A 20,490-nucleotide genomic window follows, 5' to 3' on the forward strand; every position below is an offset into this window, starting at 1 on the left:
AAAGGTTAAAATGGAGCCTGACTCAAACATTTAAGTGTCTGCATTTCTAAACAAGGGTCACATTTCCGTGATTGACCTCAGAGCCTTCTGCCAAGCCCTTGACCCCTAGAGGACTGAAGCCCCTGTTTCGGTGTGTTCTGGCCTGGGCCACCCACATGGTCTGTACTTACTTGCTCCATTTGGAAGGTTAATTGGGAATTCCCTTTGCAGACTGGTGCCCACGTGTTCACAAAGAGTCGGTGAAAACAATAGAGGCAGTTCCAGGTACAGAAAAGTTCTGTTTAAATGCAAATACGCCAGGTGACGCAGGTTCCGGTCTTCCAGCCTGGGCGGGTTCTGCTGAGCCAGCAGCCTACCGCCCACTGTCAGTCAGGCGTGAGGGGTGGGGCCTACTGCTAGTGTCCGATCGGGAGGCGCTAGGTCAAGTGGGTGAGGCAATGCGCCACGTCAAAGTGATGGATTGCTCCTGGCCTGCTCTTGATGCACTGTACCCTGCCCTTAACGTTACCTGGTGGCTGTGCTGCAGCCTCTCTTGCACTGTGATGCGTGCTGGCCGTGGATGTTATAGGAAGGACCCAAGGGGACCCAGGAGACCTACAAATGGTGCGTGTGCGGCCCCAGGATGAGGAGAGGAGCAGGAGGTGGGGCTGGTCAGAAATGTCCGTGGCGGGGGGAACCTGTCCTCCCCATGATCACCTCCTGAGTCCACCCATAGCCCCATTTAAACCTCAGTCCTCTCTGGCCCACAGTGTAGGCGCTGGGCCAGTAGCCAGGATCCCGGGCGTCATGCATGTCAATGTGCGCGGCAACTTCGGCCTAAGAACCTCTCTGGGCAGCTCTGCGCCCGCAGCCCCGTGTCTGCCCAGATTGTGCGGTGACCACTGGGAGGGTCATCAGGGACAGTCGTGACTCAGTGTCCATAGTTCGTGGGCGGGAGGAGCTGTGTGTATGTTTCTCGGTGCCTTTTTTCTTCCCAGGGGGCATCTGTTTTTTCCTGGTTTTTCCAACAGTTTGAAGAGCATGGTCTGAAATACACAACCCTGTTCCCCCAGCCCAGGTCTGCCAATAAGTCTCTAAGTTTTCAGATCCCTCTTTGCGTTCCCAACGCCAACTCTGATTCACAGCAACTCATATCGACTGTTCATCCCCCATGGGGCATTTCAGACGCAATATTTTAACTATTTATCATTATTCCCCAGAGGAATGGATGGCTCTTTTTTAAAGATTATATTTGTCTGTGGATATTTTACATGAGTGGAAAGCAGAGAGTAAACACTTGGAATTACATTGCATGAAACTCTTGTGCGTCTCCCCCAGGGATCATTCTAGGAACAGACATCCTATGGGAAGTCCTTTGGGTGAAGGTTCTTCTAGAGAAACTTTCCTGGGTGAGCTGCTCGGTCAGTGTTGCCCTTCTCCAGGTTTGTGACCTGAAAGGTTTATTCACTTACTTAAGTCTCACTTTTTCATTAAGGGTAAATATATTTGTCAGTGGAGCTTGGAAGACCATATAGAATAGTTGAAAACAGACAACGAAGAGGTGAATTTCAGAAAAAATAAAATATTCCTGTATTACCTGCAGTTTGTTAAGAATACTTGTTTCACTCTCTGTTCCCTTTAATGTGTGTAGTAAGTTTCTGAGGCCTGTCCTTTACTTTTGGATGTTATTAAATGAAATTCTAATGATTAGACGTGCAGACCACACGTGTTCGAGTGTGATTTCTTGCCATGGATATAAAAATTAGCTGACAATTTTTTTCTGAAAGGAATAGAAATTTGGGGTTTTGTAGTTGAACTAGTAAAAGTGCCTTATAATTTTCTTCCCTATTTTCCACGGAAACACTGGGTTTAAATGATTTTCTTGGATTATTGGATATCGTGGATTTGTGTCATTTAGAATAATTATGTTCCAAAGCATCTCCAGTGGGTGGCAGAGGCCTGAAGTCAGAGACCCAAGCTAAGGCCCCCTTGGGCCTGCAAAGGGAAGGCCTTGAAGGCCCAGTTGTCCTTCCTGGGGAGCCTCCCCTGCAGGTGTCCTACTGCTCACACCCCCATGGAAGGAGCCTTTGTCCTGAGAGGAGCTGCAGAGCCCTGGAAAGCTGGGAGTGCACCTGCTCATGGGGTGGGGAGTGATGCCCTTTCTGAGGCTGTGGTTGTGGTTCCTTAGGCCTGGACATTTTTAGATGTCATGTGTGAGTTTTGCGTCTACGCTGTAGGTACACCAAGAGCAATTTGTGCACATTGAGAAAGTCTGTGAAGATCAAAGTTTCTGTCCTGTGGACAAAGCGTTCCTGAATTTGGAGTTCATGTGGGTCAGAAGCTTAAACTGAATCCAGCTGAGAGTTTCCTCACTTGTGAGGATGGGAGCCTGGGGGAGGCAGTGCCTCCATGCTCACAGGAGAGGGAGTGTGTGTGGGGCTCCCAGAGTGCATTCCCATGGCTGCCCAGGGGTCCCCTCCCTCCTTCGTGAGGCACAAGGCCACTCTAGGGGTTACATCTCAACTGGGAGTGTTTAGACCCTCTATTTGGGAATACGATCACTTTCTGAACGTGGGTTTTCCCCCTGAACTGTAGACAAGCAGGCTGCTTCTATGGGTTGATTTGAATGTTCCTGTTTGTGTCCTTGGATTCCTTTATCAGTTGAAGATTGCAGTCCTCTGATTCTAGTCTCCGTTCACACTTGAGGTTTTACGATGTAGGTTGATTGAGAGAGATGATGTGAATAAAGCAAGAAAATAGCAGAACCGAATAGAATTTTTGTTGCATTTAGGTGTTAGAAACTAAAGATGTGAGATGAGTGTATTTAAGTTGTCAGGTGCTTTTTCCACGTGTAGGTCAGTTTTTGAGTGTCCCTGTCCTTAGAGAACTTTGACATTTAAAAGACTATACTATTCCTAAGGTAAATGAATTCTTACTTTTATGGATGTGAGGAGAAAGCACTTGAATTTCTATCTTCATTTGATAGGAAGAAACAGGTCAAAGCTTGTGTAAATCTTTGGAATTCCGAGTTTATTTCAGGGCTTAATTGCAAACCCCTAATGTATTATAATATGCTACTTCTTCCTGAAAATATCCCCGGTGTAAATATAGTTAAGGGACAAACAATACTGCCTTTTGTCCTTTTGTTAGATAGGGATTGTAACCTTTTTATGGTTTACAGTTTTATATCCATTAGTGTTTAAAGGATTAAATCTTGGAGTGGTTTCCTATGTAGAAATGTTTAAATTAAGTTAACTTTTAAAAGCTAAAGATGATTAAAAATAATGATCAAGCATAGAAAAATAAGATGTATATAAATTTCTCTCCTTATTTTAAGTAAATAACACATGTGAAAGTTACAAATATTCTTGAAAGGAAACTAACTTCAGAAGATTCCTTGCCCTCATATTTTATTCAGGTCCTCTGCTCTGACTCCAGCCACCTTCAAGTGACCAGTTTTGGTTACTGCTCATCATCCGTTTAGTGTTTCTTTATGTAAAAACAAGCCAGTGTGAAATTTTATTTTTCTTACCCATACTTGTTCTTGTAATGAGTGGCCAGGGTGCACATATTTGCTGTTTGACTTCTGAAAACTTAAGCCTCACCCTCCCTTTTCCCCTGGGCCTTCCGACCTGGACAGGCTGATGAGAAAGCCTGGAGGCTCCTGCACTGTGGGCTGCTGCTTGCTGGGCAGCTCCTCCTGGGCGCTGTGCTGCACTGTTGACCCCACCAAGCCTGGGTTCAAAGGCCTCATAGTTGGTACGTTTGATAATTGTTTATCCTTTGGAAGCAGGATTATGAGAATGGAGCCCTCCTTAATGTGGTCCCGGGTCAGTGTCTTGAGTGAAATCTATCTGTGTGTTTAGAGTGAAGGCAAGCCTGAGGCTGTGGTTGCCTTGACATTGGGAGAGGTCTCGGGTTATGAGGATGACTATGTGAATGAGGTGAGCCCATCAGATGGTCACTCCTTAAAGAGCAGTTATTTCAGAGAGAGAGAGAGAAGAGAGGGAAATGCAGCCAGTAGGTGGTGAGGTTACAGTGGCTCACCGGGATTGCTAAATAACGCTGCTGCTGTTGCCACTCCTGCATCTGTTGCAACAAAGATCCTGACCCTCTGGCTTATAGTGGACAACATCCATAGTGTGAGTTTGTCACAGCAAAGGGATTAGTTCATACGCGACCAAAGCCTGAATTCCTTAAACTCTACAAAGCAACCACTTGTCATGGGGCAGTCCTCTGACCCAGATGGCAGTGATGTGAGGCTCACTGGAGGAGGACCTTAAGTTGTCCATAGGCTTCTGAAGCAAGAAGCTGCCCCACGTCCCACACTATATGCCGTTAGAGCTGCTACTGTCATCAGGTACTGAGATCTCTTTTTTAAAAAAAATATTTTATTTTTCCTTCTTCTCCCCAAAGCCCCACGGCACATAGTTGTATATATTTTAGTTGTTGGTCCTTCTAGTTGTGGCATGTGGGATGCCGCCTCAACGTGGCCTGACGTGTGGTGCCATGTCCGCACCCAGGATCCGAACCAGTGAAACCCTGGGCCGCCGTAGCGGGGCACATGAACTTAACCACTCAGCCACGGGGCCGGCCCCTGAGATCTCTTGCAAATAGAGGCTCTCACAAGCACTGAGCATGTGACCCTCTACCGAGGTGCCTCTTATGTCTTTGGCCCTGGAAACAGCACCCTGCTGGCTCAGCCCAGCTACTGACACCTACTAGCTTATGTCACCTGCAGGCGGGGCATGGCCTGTCTTCAGTTCATTGAAAGAAGCCATTGTGATGAAGGAGGTCACCCCTCTCCCAGACACCTTGGTTCCCTGTGTAGTTCCTTGGGCCTAGCTGAATGCACAGCCCTGGAGAGTGCATAGACTTTACAAACAATACCCATTTGTACATGATGTAGCTCAGTGGAGAGTTGCTGCTCTTCATCCCTGATTGGGGTGTCCCTGAGGAGGAACCCAACACAGGGATCACCAGAGCTAAGCAAACTTGAGGCGGTCATGTTACTACTGTCTCAAAATTGGCTTCATCTGCATATGTTCACAAACTCTTGGACACTTGTCTAAGAGACACCCCTTTGTGGTAAAAGAGCTCTGGGAATCTCTTTAATCAGAGATACTCAAAACAGAAGTTAAGGTAATCCTTGTCTGTACATGGCTATGTCTGCAGTACAGGACTCACCAGGACACTCTTTATCCACCTTGGCGATATGACACTACTGAAGTATCCATGACATTTCCCAGAGTATACAGTGTCGTGCTCCCCAACAAGGCATTTGGTGAAAGTTTCACCTCCTTTGGGGATCTCTGGCTCATAGAGCACCGTAAGGCTTATTGAAATCGAATGAATGATGTCTTGTTTCAGTCATCAGGGGTGAATTATAATGAGTTTGTCTTCATCTTTTTTTGAAAGAATTCAGGTTTTTTAAGAGTAGTTTTAGAGTTACGGAAAAATTGATCAGAATTTACATAGTTTCCACATAACCCTTCTCTCTGCATCCACACAGTTTGCACTGTTTTTCACATTTTGTATTCCTGTGGCCCATTTGTTACAATTTGCAAACCCACATTGATGCATTACACTGCACAGTGCACATTAGCATTGACTCTTTGTGTTACACAATGTATGGATTTTGCCAAGTGTCTAATGACATGTGTCCATCATTTCTGTGTCATAGAGTGTAGTTTCACTTCCCTAAAACTCCTCTGTGCTCCACCTATTGACTCATCCTTCCCCCAAGCCCCAAATCCTTCACAACCAAAGATCTTTCTACTGGCTCATGCTTTTGTCTTTTCCAGAATGTCATCTACTTGAAATCATACACTGCATAGCTTTGTCACATTGGCTTCTTTCCCTTAGCAATATTCTTTTAAGTTTCCTCCATGTGTTTTCATGGCTTGATACCTCATTTCTTTTTACCGCTGAACATATTTCTTCGTATGGATACACCACTGATTGTTTTAGTCTATTCGACTCTTGGACAGCTTGTGCAAAACTCTAATTCTTGCCAGTTATGAATACAGTACCTATAAACATTCGTGTGTAGGGTTTTTGTGAACATAGGTTTCAATTCATTTGGAAAAATACCAAGGAATGTGATTGCTGGATCTTACTTTATGTAACAATAGTGTGTTTTGTGTTGAAAGAAAATTTCTGTCTTCCATTGCAGGCATTTCATATTCCATTTCCACCACGAATGAATGAGGCTTACCTGTAGCTTTGCATCTTCACCAACATTTGGTGTTCTGAGTATTTTGAGGTCTAACCATTTAATAAGTGTTTAGTGATACCTCATTATTGTTTTATATGCAATTTCCCAATAACATTTGATGTGGAGCGTGTTTTATATCGCTTATTTCACATCTGTGTATCTTCTTTGGTGAGGTGTCTATTTGGATCTTTTGCCATTTTTTAATTGGATTTTTATTATCTTCTGACTGTTGTGTTTCAAGAGTTCTTTGGATATTTCAGATACATCATTCATCCGATAAGTGTCTTACAAAGATTTTCTCTTACTCTGTGAATTGTGTTCTGATTCTCTTAACACTGTGTTTCTCTGAGCAGGAGTTTTTCATTTTAATGAAGTAAAATTTTTGCTTTTTTTCTTTTGTTTACCTTGCTTTTTGGTTTTGTATCTAAAACTTCATCTCAAAATCCAAGCTCATCTAGATTTTCTGCTATGTTTTCTTCTAGGAGTTCATTCCTTTTGCATTTTACATTTAAATCTGTGATGTGGTTTGACTTAATTTTTGTAGAAGGTGTAAGGTCTACATTCATTATGTATTTGTGTGTTTTTGCATGTGGATATCCATTATTTCTACCACTACTTGTTCAAAAGACTTTCTTTTTCATTTGAATTGCCTTTCCTTCCTTGTCAATACTTGTGTGCAACTATAAGGAAAGCATTGACTCACATATCTTTCAACCTTGCTATATTCTGTAATTAATTCCAGGAGTTCTTTCTGTTGCTATGAATTCTTTCAGAGGTTTCACAGAGACAATCATGTCATATGGAATAAATGTTATATATTTAGCTACAGGTTTTATGAAGATGTTCTTTATCAAGGAGTAGAAGTTCCTATCTAGTACTAGTTTCTTATCATAAATAGATACTATATTTTATCAAATCTCTTTATTTTTATTTCCCCTTTCTTTCCTTTTTGATATTAGTAATGTTTGTCTTCCATCTTTTCTTTGTTATCTTGATAGATGTTTATCAATTTTATTGGTTTGTCACAGAACCAGATTTTTTGTTTTAATTTTCTCCATTGATTTCCCACAGACATTGATTTCTTTTCTAATTTTTATTATTTCTTTTTTCTTTCTTTCTTTCTTTTTTTTGAGGAAGATTAACCCTGAGGTAACATCTGCTGCCAATCCTCCTCTTTTTGCTGAGGAAGACTGGCCCCAAGCTAACATCCGTGCCCCATCTTCCTCTACTTTGTATGTGGGATGCCTGCCACAGCATGGCTTGCCAAGCAGTGCCATGTCTGCACCTGGGATCTGAACTGGCGAACCCTGGGCCACCAAAGCAGAAAGTGTACACTTAACTGCTGTGCCACCAGGCCAGCCCCTATTATTTCTCTTATTGTGCTTATATTGGGTTTAATTTGCTTTTCTTTTTATTGTTTCCTCAGGTAGATGCTTACATTATTGATTATAGATCTTTGGTTTTTCCAGTATATTTGTTCAATGGCATAAATTTCCCTCTAGGTACTGTTTTTGCAGCATCCAAGAACCTTTCTTATGTCATGTTTTTACTTTATTTACTTTATTTTACTTTATTTAGTTCAAAATAGTTTTTTATTTCTCTTGAGACTTCTTCATTGATCCTATCTATGTGATATTGAGTCTCCATGTATTTGAACATTTTCTAACTATCTTGCTGTTATTGACTTCTGGACGAATGCGTATTTAATTTTAGAACAAATTCAGTACGAATTCTGTTTTTTCAAATTTGTTAAAGAGTGCTTTATGGTGCAGAATGTGGGTTGTCTCAGTGAATGTTCCGTATGAATTGAGAAGAATGTATATTCTGCTCTTCTTGTGTGAAATATTCCATAGATTACAGTGAAATCCAGTTGTTTCACAGTAGTGTTCAGTTCACCTGTGTTCTTGCTGTTTTCCTGACTACTGAAATTTATAATTTATGGTAAAAAGTGTTCAATTCTACAGCTATAACACTAAATTCATCTGTTTCTCCTTGTATTCTTTCAGTTCTTGCCTCATGTATTTTCTTCCTCTCTTGTTATGCAGGTACCGATAAAGGACTGCTGTGCCTTCTTGGAGAGTAGACCTCTTTATCAGTATCTACTGCCCCTGTCTGTATCTGAATTTCCCTTGGTTTGGAATCTGCACTGTCTATAACTCATATACCTATGGCAGCTTTCTTTTGATTAGTGTTCACATGGTCTATTTTTTCTATCCCTTTACCCTTCATCTATATGTGTCTTAATACTTAAAGTGGGTTTCTTTTGGACAACGTATAATTGTTTCTTGAAATATGGTATTACTGTGTCTTTCAGTTGTAGTGAGACCACTGATGATTAAAGTGGTTATTGATATTGTTGAATTAATATTTTCCAAAGCGTTTACTGTTTTCCATTTTTACCTTTGTTTTTTTTTCTTTTTATCTTCCACCTTTTTCCTGCATTCTCTTGCTGAAATTTAGCAATTATTTTGATTCTTGTTTGTCTCCTCTTTTAGTGTATCAGTTACACATTCTCTAGAAAAACATTTTTTAGTGGTCGCCCTTGAGTTTGCTGTGTACATTTACAACTAACCCACCTTCTCTGCCAAATAGCAGTATACCACTTCACTGTGTGCAAGTACCTCTTAACACAGTATTCCCAATTTCCCCTGTCCCTTGTCACACTAATGCCATTTATTTCTCTTGTCCATAAACTTCTCGTTACCAAATACATTGTTGTGAATAGTATTTTAAAGAAAGTGTCACCTGTTATGTTAATTATAAGAAATACAAAAGATATTCCACCTTCATTTTTTTCTTTTCTAATCCTGTACCTTTATCATTTACATTCTTTCTGATAAACTTTTGAACAGTGCATTCACAGTAGGTATTTTCATGACAAATTTCCTCAATTTTTGTCCTTATTTCTCTTTTATTTTTAAAGGATAATTTTGCTTCACAGGAAATTCTAGAATGTGCTCTGCCCACAGTTCACAGCAGCCCATGAGACCCACTGAGTGGTGGCTCAGTGCTCACATAGGTGCCCCTTCCACCTCGTGCTGCAGCACAGCCAGTCCCCTGCTGAGTATAGTGGTCCCCCCCCCATGCAAGAGCAAGCACAGATGCCCCTCCTACAGTGTGTGACCTGGCCACCCAGTGCAGGGGCTCTTCCCATGTGAGCACAACCTGCTGAATGGCTGTGGCCTGCCCACACAAACAAATGAAGTGCAGCCCTACCCACACAACTTCCAGCAGACAGGGTGGGATCAGAAGACAGCACTTGCTCCCCGCAGCAGTGGCTGGTACAATCTGTGACCTGATACTACCACAAATGTGCTAGTACAGCATCAATCCATCAAACCGTGAAGAACTACAGTAACACTTCAGAGCAGAAGGAAAATGACAAGGCTCCAGAAACCAAACAAGTTTGCAATTCTAAATGAGAGAATTCAAAATAGTTGTAGTAAAGATACTCAGAGTTATAAGAAAAATCAGAAAAAGAGTTCAGCGATCTCAGGAATAAAATTAATCGACAGAAGGAATACGTCAACAAAGAGACTGAAGCCCTCAAAAAAAGCTGTACAGAAATTCTATATATGAAGAACACAATTTATGACATAAAAGAAATCCTAAAAACCATAGAACATACAGCTGACCTTATGGAGGAGAAAATGGGTGACGTAAAAGATAGAAATCTAGAAATGCTTTAGGTGGAGGAAGAGAGAGAACTAAGGTTTTTAAAACATGATGAAACAGTTTGGGAAATATCTGACTCAATTGTGAAAGGCAACACAAGGATTATAGTTATTCCAGTGGGAGAAGAGAAGGAGAAAGGAGTAGAGAGCTTGTCAAAGAAATAGTAGCTGAGAACTTCCCAAACATGGGGAAGGAACTGTACTTACAAGTACAGGAATCCAATAGAACTGTAACAAAGAAAAAATACTAAGGACAGCAAGGCAGAAGAAAATAATCTACAAAGGAACACCTATCAGGCTTTCAATGGATTTCTCAGCACAAACCTTACAGGCTAGGAAAGAATGGTATGATATATTCAAAATACTAAAGACAGAAACTTTCAGCCAAGGCTCCTCTTTCAAGTATCCTTCAGATATGATGGGGAAATAAAAACTTCCCCAGATAAACAAAAGCTGAGGAGTTTATCACCACTAGAACTCCCTTTCAAGAAACAATTAAGGAAGCCCTCCTACCTGTAACAAAAAGGCGAAGCTTAACAAAGCTTTGATCAAGAAAATAGACAAAATCAGAAAATCACAGCTTTCTATCAGAACAGGTTAGCAAATAATTGTAACATAAATCATAAAGGAAAGAAAAGCATCAAAAATAACCATAAATACCTCACTTTAATCACAAACTCTCAAAAAAAATTTTTTAAATTAATGAGGAAAACAAACAATAATTTGTGATGATAACTCAGAAGGGGAAGAGGCAAAGGGATGGAACCTGCTCACGGTAACGGAGATAAGAGACTGTCAGAAATTTGTCTGTCTCATCTATGAGATCTTTATACAGTCCTCATGGTAACCACTAAACAAAAAATCAGAGCAGAGCCACAAATCATAAACAAAGAGGAAACTGAGAAAACCATCACAGAAAACTACCAGACTGAAATGGCAGCCAGAAATACAAGAGAAGAGAAACAATAGAAATACAGAACAGCCAGAAAACAAGAGATAAAATGGCAGTATTAAGTACTCATATATCTATAATCACTCTAGGTGTAAATGGACTGAATTCACCAACGAAAAGGCAAAGTGTCTGGATGGATTAACACATGAGACCCAGCAATATGCTGCCTCCAGGAAAGACATCTCAGCTAAAAGACAAACATTGGCTTAGAGTGAAGGGATGGAAGACAATACAACAAGCAAATGGCAAGCAAAAAAAAAAAGCAGGTCTCCCCATGTCTGTATGAGACAAAGCATACTTAAAGATAAAAATACAAGAGACAAAGAAGGGCAATATATAATGATAAAAGGGACATTCCACCAAGAGGACATAAAACTTATGAATATACACACACCTAACACAGTAGCATCAAAGTATTTAAAGTAACTATTGACAGACTTAAAGGGAGAAATTCACAGCAATACAATAATAGTAGGGGACCTCAACACCCCACTTACATCAATGGATAGATTAACCAGACAGAAAGTCAACAAGGAAACAGTAGTCTTAAATGAAATACTAGACCAGATGGAATAGATATTTATGGACTATTCCATCCAAAAACAGCAGAATACACATTCTTCTCAAGTTCACATGGTACATTCTCAAAGACAGACATTATGTTGGGAAACAAGATAAGACTCAATAAATTTAAGAAGATTAAAATCATATCAGTCATCTTTTCCAATCACAATGCTATGAAACTAGAAATCAACTACAAAGAAAAAATTGGGAAAGTCAATAATTTGTCGAGACAACTTCATGCAACTGTTCAGCCATTGGATTAATTAAGAAATGAGAGGAGAAACTTTTAAAACCTAGAGACAGATGAAATTGAAGACACAACATACCAACTCTTATGGAATGCAGCAAAAGCAGAACTAAGAGACTAATTTATAGCTATCCATGCCCACCTCAACAAAGAAGGAAAGTCTCAAATAAGTAATATTAAACTACACCTAACAGAACTAGGAGAAGAGAAAAGAAAGAGTAAATTCAGCCAAAGGAGGGAAATAATAAAAATTAGAGCATAAAAAAATGAAATACAGACCAAAAAAAAAAAAAAAAAAAACAGTGAAAAGGATCAATGAAACTAGTAACTGGTTCCTTGAGAAGATAAACAAAATTCACAAACCCTTGACCAGACTCACTAAGAAAAAAAGAGAGGGCTCAAATAAACAGAATTAAAAATGAAGGAGGAAAAATTAAAACAGGAAGCACAGAAAGATAAAGGATTATAAGAGAATACAATGAAAAACTAGATACCAACAAATTGGGTAAACTAGAAGAAATGGATAAGTTCTTAGACTCATGCATGCTCCCAAAACTGGATCAAGAAGAAATAGAGAATATAAATACACCAGTCACAAGTAAAGCGATTAAAATAGTAGTCAAAAACCTCCCACAAAACAAAAGTCCAGGACCAGATAGTTTCTCTGAAGACTTCTAACAAACATTCAAAAATGATTTAATACCTGTCCTTCTCAAACTATTAGAAAAAATCGAAAAAGATAGAATGCTTCCTAACTCATTCTATGAGGCCAACATTACACTGATCCTGAAACCAGACAAGGAGAACAAAAAGAAAGTTACATGCCAATATTGCTGATGAATGTAGATGCCAAAATCCTCAACAAAATATTTGCAAACCAAATAAAGCAATACGTTAAAAGGATCATACCACATGATCAAGTAGGATTTATATCAGGGAGTCAGGGATGGTTCAACATCCACAAATCAATCAATGTGATGCACCACATTAACAAAATGAGGTGTTATATCACATGATTATCTTAATAGATGCAGAGAAAGCATTTTACAACATCCAACATCCATTTTTGATTTAAAAAAACTCTCAATAAAATGTGTATAAAGGGAAAGCACCTCAACAAAGCAAAGGCCATATATGAGAAGCCTACAGCCGACATTATACTAAACTGTGAAAAGTTGAAACCCATATGTCAGGGGACAGAAACAAGATAAGCATGCCTACTCTCGTCATTCCTATTCAACATAGTACTGGCGGTTTTGGCCAGAGCCATTATGCAAGAAAAAACATAAAATGTATCCAAATTGGAAAGGAAGAAGTAAAACTCCCACTGTTTGTGAACGACATGATTCAATATAGAGAAAACTCTAAGAATCTCCCAGAAAACTGTTAGAAATAATTGCAGCACCATTGCAGGGTACCAAATCAACTTAGAAAAATCAGTTGCATTTCTATACACTAATAGTGAACTAGCAGAAAGAGAAGTCGAGAATGCAATCCCGTTTACAATTGCAACAAAAGAAACAAAGTATCTAGGAATAAATTTAACCACGGAGGTGAAAGACATATGCACTGAAAACTAGAAGACATTAATTATTGAAAGAAATTGAAGATAACATAAAGAAATGGAAAGATTCCATGCTCATGGATTTGAAGAATAAGCATAGTTAAAATGTCCATATTACTTAAAGCCATCTACAGATTCAGTGCAATCCCAGTCAGAAACCCAATGACATTCTTCATGGAAATAGAAAACAAAGAATCCTAAACTTAATATGAAACCCAAAAGACCTTGAATAGCCAAAGCAATCTTTAGAAAAAAGGACAAAGCCGGAGGCATCTCAATCCTTGACTTCAAAATATACTAAAAAGCTATAGTAATCAAACCAGCATGTTATTGACACAAAAACATACACACGGATCAATGGAGCAGAAGTGAAAGCCCAGGGGGCTGGCCCCCTGGCTGAGTGGTTAAGTTCACGCGCTCCGCTTCCATGGCCCGGGGTTTTGCTGGTTCGGATCCTGGACACAGACATGGCACCACTCGTCAGGCCACACTGAGGTGGCATCCCATATGCCAGCACTAGAAGGACCCAAAACTAAAATACACAACTATGTACCGGGGGACTTGGGGAGAAAAAGCAGAAAAAGAAAAGAAGATTGGCAACAGCTGTTAGCTCAGGTGCCAATCTTTAAAAAAAAAAAAATGACAGAGGGTAATGAGATCACCATGTATCAAGTGCTTTCTAAAAAAAAAAAAGAAGAAGTGAAAGCCAAGAAATAAAACCACATGTCTAAGGACAGGTAATCTTTGAGAGAGGAGGCAAGAACATACAATGGAGAAAGGAAACACTCTTCAATGTATGATATTGGGAAAACTGGACAGCCACAGGCAAAGAATGAAAGAGAGCATTATCAGACACCATACACAAAAATTAACTCAAAATGTATTAAGGACTTGAACATAAGATCTGAAACCATGACTCCTGGAAGACAATATAGGCAATTTACCCTTTGATGTCAGTCTTAGCAGCTCTTTTTCTTTTTCTTTTTCTTTTTTTTTTTTTTTTTTGAGGAAGATCAGGCCTGAGCTAACTACTGCCAGTCCTCCTCTTTTTGCTGAGGAAGCCTGGCCCTGAGCTAACATTCATGCCCATCTTCCTCCACTTTATATGTGGGACGCCTACCACAGCATAGCTTGCAAAGTGGTGCCATGTCCGCATCCAGGATCCGAACCAGTGAAACCCAGGCCACCAAAGCGGAACATGCACACTTAACTGCTGCGCCACCGGGCTGGCCCCTAGCAGCTATTTTTCAAATAGCATGTCTACTCAGGCAAGAGAAACAAACAAACAAAATAAACAAATGGGACTACATCAGACTAAAGAGCTTCTGCAAGAGAAAGGAAACCAAGAACAAAATGAAAAGACAACCCACCAACAGTGAGAAAATATTTGCAAATCATATATCAGAAAAGTGGTTAGTTTCCCAAATAGATAAAGAACTCACACAACTCAACAAGAAAAACACAAACAACTTGATCAAGAAATGGGCAAAGGGGGCAAATGGGGCCATCGCCGAGTGATTAAGTTCACATACTCTGCTTTGGTAGCCCAGGGTTTTGCCAGTTGGGATCCTGGGTGCAGACATGGCACTGCTCATCAGGCCCCGCAGAGGCAGTGTCCCACATAGTACAACTAGAGGACCTACAATTAGAATATACAACTATGTACTGGTGGGGCTTTGGGGAGAAAAAGAAGAAAAAACTAAACAAAAGAAGATTGGAAACATGTTAGCTCAGGTGCCAATCTTTAAAAAGAAAAAAAAAAAAGGAAAGGATATGAACATTTTTCCAAAGAAGATATACAGATGGCTAACAGGCACGTGAAAAGATGTTCTCTGTCACTAATTATTAGGAAATGCAAATAAAAACTACAGTGAGATACCACATCAAGCCTGTCAGAATGGCTATAATTAACAAGACAAGAAATAACAAGGGTTGGAGAGGATGTGGAGAAAAGAGAAACCTCATACGCTGCTGGTGGGAATGCAAACAGGTGCAGTCACCATGGAAAACAGTATGGAAATTTCTCAGAAAAATAAAAATAGAAATAACAGAATCCAGCTAATCCATTACTATTTATCCAAAGAACATGAAATCAACAATACGAGGAGACTTATGCACCCCTAGGTTCATTGCAGTATTATTCACAGTAGCTAAGACGTGGAAGCAACCACGTATCCATTGACTGAGGCATGGATAAAGAAGACATGGTGTATGTATACAATAGAATACTACTCGGCCATTAAAAAAGACAAAATCATCCTATTTGCAAGAACATGGATGGACCTTGAGCATATTATGTTGAGTGAAATAAGCCAGAGAAAGACAAACACTGTATGTTTTCACTCATATGGGGAAGATAAACCAACACATGGAGAGAGAGCAAGGATTAGTGGTTATTGCAGGGGAAGGAGAGGGGAGTGGCCGAAAGGGGTAAAGTGGCACATATACATGGCAACGGATTAAAACTAGACTATTGGTGGGGAGCATAATGTAGTCTGTACAGAAACTGATATATAATAATTACACCTGAAATTACAAGTTATAAACCATTTGACCTCAATAAAGTAATTTAAAAAACAAAAAGGAAAAACAATACTGTGTTTGTTTTCTCTTTCTCACTTTTGGAGAGACTCATTTGTCGTGTGACCTCCAGGCACTCATGGATCTAAGAAGAGTCTTTCATTTCAAGTTTGTTCATTTTTCTCTTGTGAGATCAAGAATGATATTTTCTAAGTTCCTTAAGTGTCATATCAGAATTTGGCAGGGCATCATCTAAACTGGCTGGTGAGGAAACACTTCCTCTTGAAGTTGGAGAATGGAAATTTTATGTTCTGTTGTATGAAAGCACTGTTGAATCCTTTATGTATTCTGTAATCTTGGCCAATTTGACCATCAAACCTTTGTGGACTCCAGTGAACTCCCTTGCAATCTGCAGCTCTTAACTTACCCCTCAAGGCCAGCCAGGCCCAGGATACAGTGTTGGCAGTTGACTGGAGAGGGCTGTGATGGCACATTATTATCTCACTCTGATCTGAAACTGATGTGAAGTAGCCTTGAGGCATATGAGTTTAGGGATTTTGTGGTCTAAGTTGTCATGCCTTTTTCCTTGTGTCTGAGCTCTTAAGTTCCAAATAACTTTCTAGCCTCATCTAATTGTACAGAGAGAGAAGGGAAGAACTGAGCCTATGATAAATATTACACAAGTTAAAAAGCAATGCTTCACCACAAGAACATTACATTCAGCCAGCTGCATCTCGTAATAAGGTGGAATACTTTAGGACAATGTGGCTCGCTGGGCTTTGTTAGAAGTTTGACTTGTACAGCCTCCTGGACTCTGTATGGTGATGGAATAGACAAAAAAAACTTCCAGTTCTTCTCTTTGTTTTTCTTCATGGAAACCTTATGAAGATTTGTCCCTCTGCCTCATGGAGTGCTGTTAACTGGTGGGTAATAAAGATGAAGATGAAGGAATTTTTCTCACAAGTAATAATCATTCTTAAAATGACAATATTTGTTTACTTTGTATGCATTTCTGTCATTTCCCAGTATACCCTGGACTCTGCCATTAGAGAGAAACATGATGTAATGTAATCACAATAAAACATGTAAATAATTTTCATGTGTTCATGATGCTGTTAAATTGAAGAGAAACTGTATAGAAAAACAGTGAGTTTTTGATGATCAAATCGTACAAAACATGTTTGGGTCTGAGGGATTTGTACATAACCTTCCTACAAATGGAGCGTGGACGTCCAGTGTTTTCACTCTTATGCATCCTGCTCTTCGCATATTTGTGGTGTTTTAGGACTCAGTGACCATTGAGGATGTGGCTGTGAACTTCACCCCAGAGGAGTGGGCTTTACTGGATTCTTCACAGAAGAGACTCTACAGAGATGTGATGTGGGAAACGTTCAGGATCCTGGCCTCGATAGGTAAGAATGCGGACATTCCTTCCCTTCACCAATGAGAGAACAAGTGTTCCTTGCCCTTCAACGTTGTTCTAAAATGTAGAATGTGGATGGGGGAGGTGTTGGTATATGAGGTAGAAATGGTCATAGCTCATCATGAGCTTAGAATCTAAAAATTTTTTTATCATTTCTCATACCTTGAAATCAACTTTATGAGTGTGCATTTCAGGAAGAACATGGAAAGATCATGGTGTTGAAGATCAGTACAAAAACCAGGGGCAAAAACTAAGGTGAGTTGCATGCACAATAGAAAGCAGTGTCTCATGTGAGAATCCTGGTATGTTATAAAATTTTAAAAAGAAGCAAACAAGAGGCCAAGCCTGATGGCAAAGCAGTTAAGTTCGCACTTTCTGCTTTGGCAGCCCAGGGTTTGCTGCTTTGGATCCTGGGTACGGACCTGTGGACCACTTGTCAAGCCATGCTGTGGTAGGCGTCCCACATAAAGTAGAGGAAGATGGGCACAGATGTTAGCTCAGGGCCAGTCTTCCCTCAGAAAAAAAAAAAAAAAGGGAGAATTGGTGGCAAATGTTAGCTTAGGGCTAATTTTCCTCAAAAAAAAAACAAGCAAACAAGACAAGTAACTCTTGCTTTATATTTAGCTATTTTTAGAAAATTTTTACCAAATGTATTTTCTGAACTTTGATGTAGAGATTCAGTTTTTGCAAAATAGTCACTTGGAAATAGTATTAATAAGCCCTGTATCTGAATACTACTGTTTGGATAATAGCAAGGGTGAATTCCTATTGCAGAGCATTCAGTATATTCTGTTTCAGACAATGTAGAAAACCTAAACTTCTTCAGTAAATCATGAAAATATAAGAAAATAAAATCATTAATAAACATTAATAATGTTCTCATTTTTTACAGAAGTCATATTGTAGACAGACTCTGTGAAAGTGAAGAGGGTAGTCGATGTGGAGAAAACTTCAGCCTTATTCCAAATCTCAGTCTATACAAGGAAATTACAGGAGCTAAACCATGGGAATGCAGTGCATGTGAAAAAGTCTCCATGCACGATTCATCCCTTACAAGATACATTGGATGTCATACAGAACACAAACCATATGAGTATCAAAAACATGGACAGAAGCCATACAAATGTAAAGAATGTGAAAAAGCCTTCCCTTTTCCCAGTTTTCTTCAAATACATGAAAGAACTCATACTGGAATGAAACCCTATGAATGTCAAAAATGCAGTAAAGCCTTCACTTCTTCCAGCTCTCTTCGGGTACATGAAAGAATTCATAGTGGGGTGAAACCCTATGTATGTAACATATGTGGTAAAGCCTTCATTTTTTCCAGTAAGGTTAAAGAACATGAAAGAACTCATACTGGAGAGAAACCCTATAAATGTAAAAAATGCAGTAAAGCATTCACTTATTCCAGTTCTCTTCAAAGACATGAAAGATTTCACACTGGAGAGAAGCTCTATGAATGTAAGGAATGTGGCAAAGCCTTTATGCATCCCTCGAGCCTTCGATCACACATGGTCTATCACACTGGAGATGGACCCCATAAGTGTAAGGAATGTGAGAAAATATTCATTTCTTCCACTGCAGTTCAAATACATGAAAGGACTCATACTGGAGAGAAACCCTATGAATGTAAAGAATGCAGTAGAACCTTCAGTTGTACCAGTTCTCTTAGAAAACATGAAAGAACTCATACTGGAGAGAAACCCTACAAATGTAAAATATGTGGTAAAGCCTTCAGGTTTTCCAGTAATGTTCATGTACATGAAAGAGCTCATACTGGAGAGAAATCCTATGAATGTAAAAAATGCAGTAAAGCATTCACTTCTTCCAGTTCTCTTCAAATACATGAAATAATTCATACTGGAAAGAAACCATATGAATGTGAAAAATGCAGTAAATCATACGTTTATTCCAGTTCTCTTCGAGTACATGAAAGAATTCATACTGGAGGGAAACCCTATGAACGTAAGGAATGTGGGAAAGCCTTTACAGATCCCTCAAGCCTTCAGTCACACACAATCTTTCACACCGGTGATGGACCTTATACATGGAAGGAATGTGAGAAAGTAATCTTTTCTCCCATTGCATTACAAATACATGAAAGGAGTCACACTGGAGAGAATCCATATGAATGTAAAGAATGCAGTAAAGCCTCCAGTTGCAGCAGTTCTCTTCAACAACATGAAAGAACTCATGCTGGAGAGAATCCCTATGAATATAAAATATGTGGTCAAGCCTTCAGGTCTTTCAGTCATGTTCATGTACATGAAAGGACTCACACTGGAGAGAAACCATATGAATGGGAAAAATGCGGTAAAGCATTCACTTCTCTCGGATCACTTCAAAGACATCATAATTCTCACCAGAGGGAAACACTATATCAGGAAAATGGGAAAACCTTTATTTCTCATGAAAACTTTCAAGGATATTGAAGAGTGTTGACTAGAAGAAAAACCACGTAAATGTGAAGAATGTGGGAAAGCCTTCAGTTCACATCTAGTTTTCCAAATACATAAAGGAAATCTTACTGGACAGAAAATGTATTAATGGAAAAATTACAGTAAACCGTTTAGTTTGCCAGTTCTCTTCAAAGGTATGAGAGAACTCACACTGGAGAGAAATCCTATGAATGTCAAAACTGGGAAAGCCTTTCTTTGTCAGGCAAACTTTGAGGGTATGGGAGAATGCACACTAGTGGAAAAGTCATGTAACTCTAAATGTGGGAAAGCCTTTTTTTTTTGTTTTCTGCTTTTTCTCCCCAAGATCCCCCCAGTATGTGGTTGTATATTTTAGTTGTGGGTCCTTCTAGTTGTGGCATTTGGGACACTGCCTCAACATGGCCTAATGAGTGGTGCCATGTCCGCACCCAGGATGCAAACCAGCGAAACCCTGGGCTGCCACAGTGGAGCGCGTGAACTTAACTACTCGACCACCGGGCCGGCCCCAGGAAAGTCTTTTTTAATCTCAATTCTTCTGAAGGCATGAAAGGACACACTTGATAAAAAACCTCTGGAGTGTAAACAGTGTGAGAAAGACTTTAATTCCCCACATCCATTTAGGTGAAACTTCCACCAAAAAGAAATATAAATGCAAGTAATATGAGAAGGATTGATGGGAATTTGTGTATTATGTTCTACAAAAATTTCAACTTGAAAGGCTTGTCCTAAATGTTGTGAATATATTGTGGTTACCAAGTGTCTGTCTTAAAGTGAAACTTTGGAGTGTGAATTTCTATTAATTACTTTCAGAAATGAATATTGAGGTAAGATAACTGTGCAAGTCATCCTTATTCAATAGTACATAAAGATTAATTGGTATTGCTTTTCACTCGAATCACTTAATGTTTTCTC

At 39.6% G+C, this 20,490-nt stretch overlaps 1 protein-coding gene across 3 annotated transcripts in view; it reads left to right on the forward strand.

The window, feature by feature from the left end:
* The window catches only part of LOC124252021 (zinc finger protein 14-like), a 41,692-nt gene extending 21,715 nt beyond the window's left edge, over nucleotides 1-19,977 (forward strand). Inside the window, exons 3-5 of one of the 3 annotated variants that reach the window (XM_046685098.1) lie at nucleotides 17,003-17,129; nucleotides 17,335-17,395; nucleotides 18,033-19,976. In XM_046685098.1, the coding sequence (XP_046541054.1) occupies nucleotides 17,003-17,129; nucleotides 17,335-17,395; nucleotides 18,033-19,572 (1,728 nt within the window). In that variant the 3' untranslated portion in view covers nucleotides 19,573-19,976. Of the gene's footprint in view, nucleotides 1-17,002; nucleotides 17,130-17,334; nucleotides 17,396-18,032 lie in introns of all 3 variants that reach the window. The other 2 variants (XM_046685097.1, XM_046685099.1) reach the window with 2 other exon arrangements.
* Nucleotides 19,978-20,490: the final 513 nt, after the last annotated feature.

The sequence above is a fragment of the Equus quagga genome, chromosome 14, assembly GCF_021613505.1.
Source record: "Equus quagga isolate Etosha38 chromosome 14, UCLA_HA_Equagga_1.0, whole genome shotgun sequence".
NCBI lineage: Eukaryota > Metazoa > Chordata > Mammalia > Perissodactyla > Equidae > Equus > Equus quagga.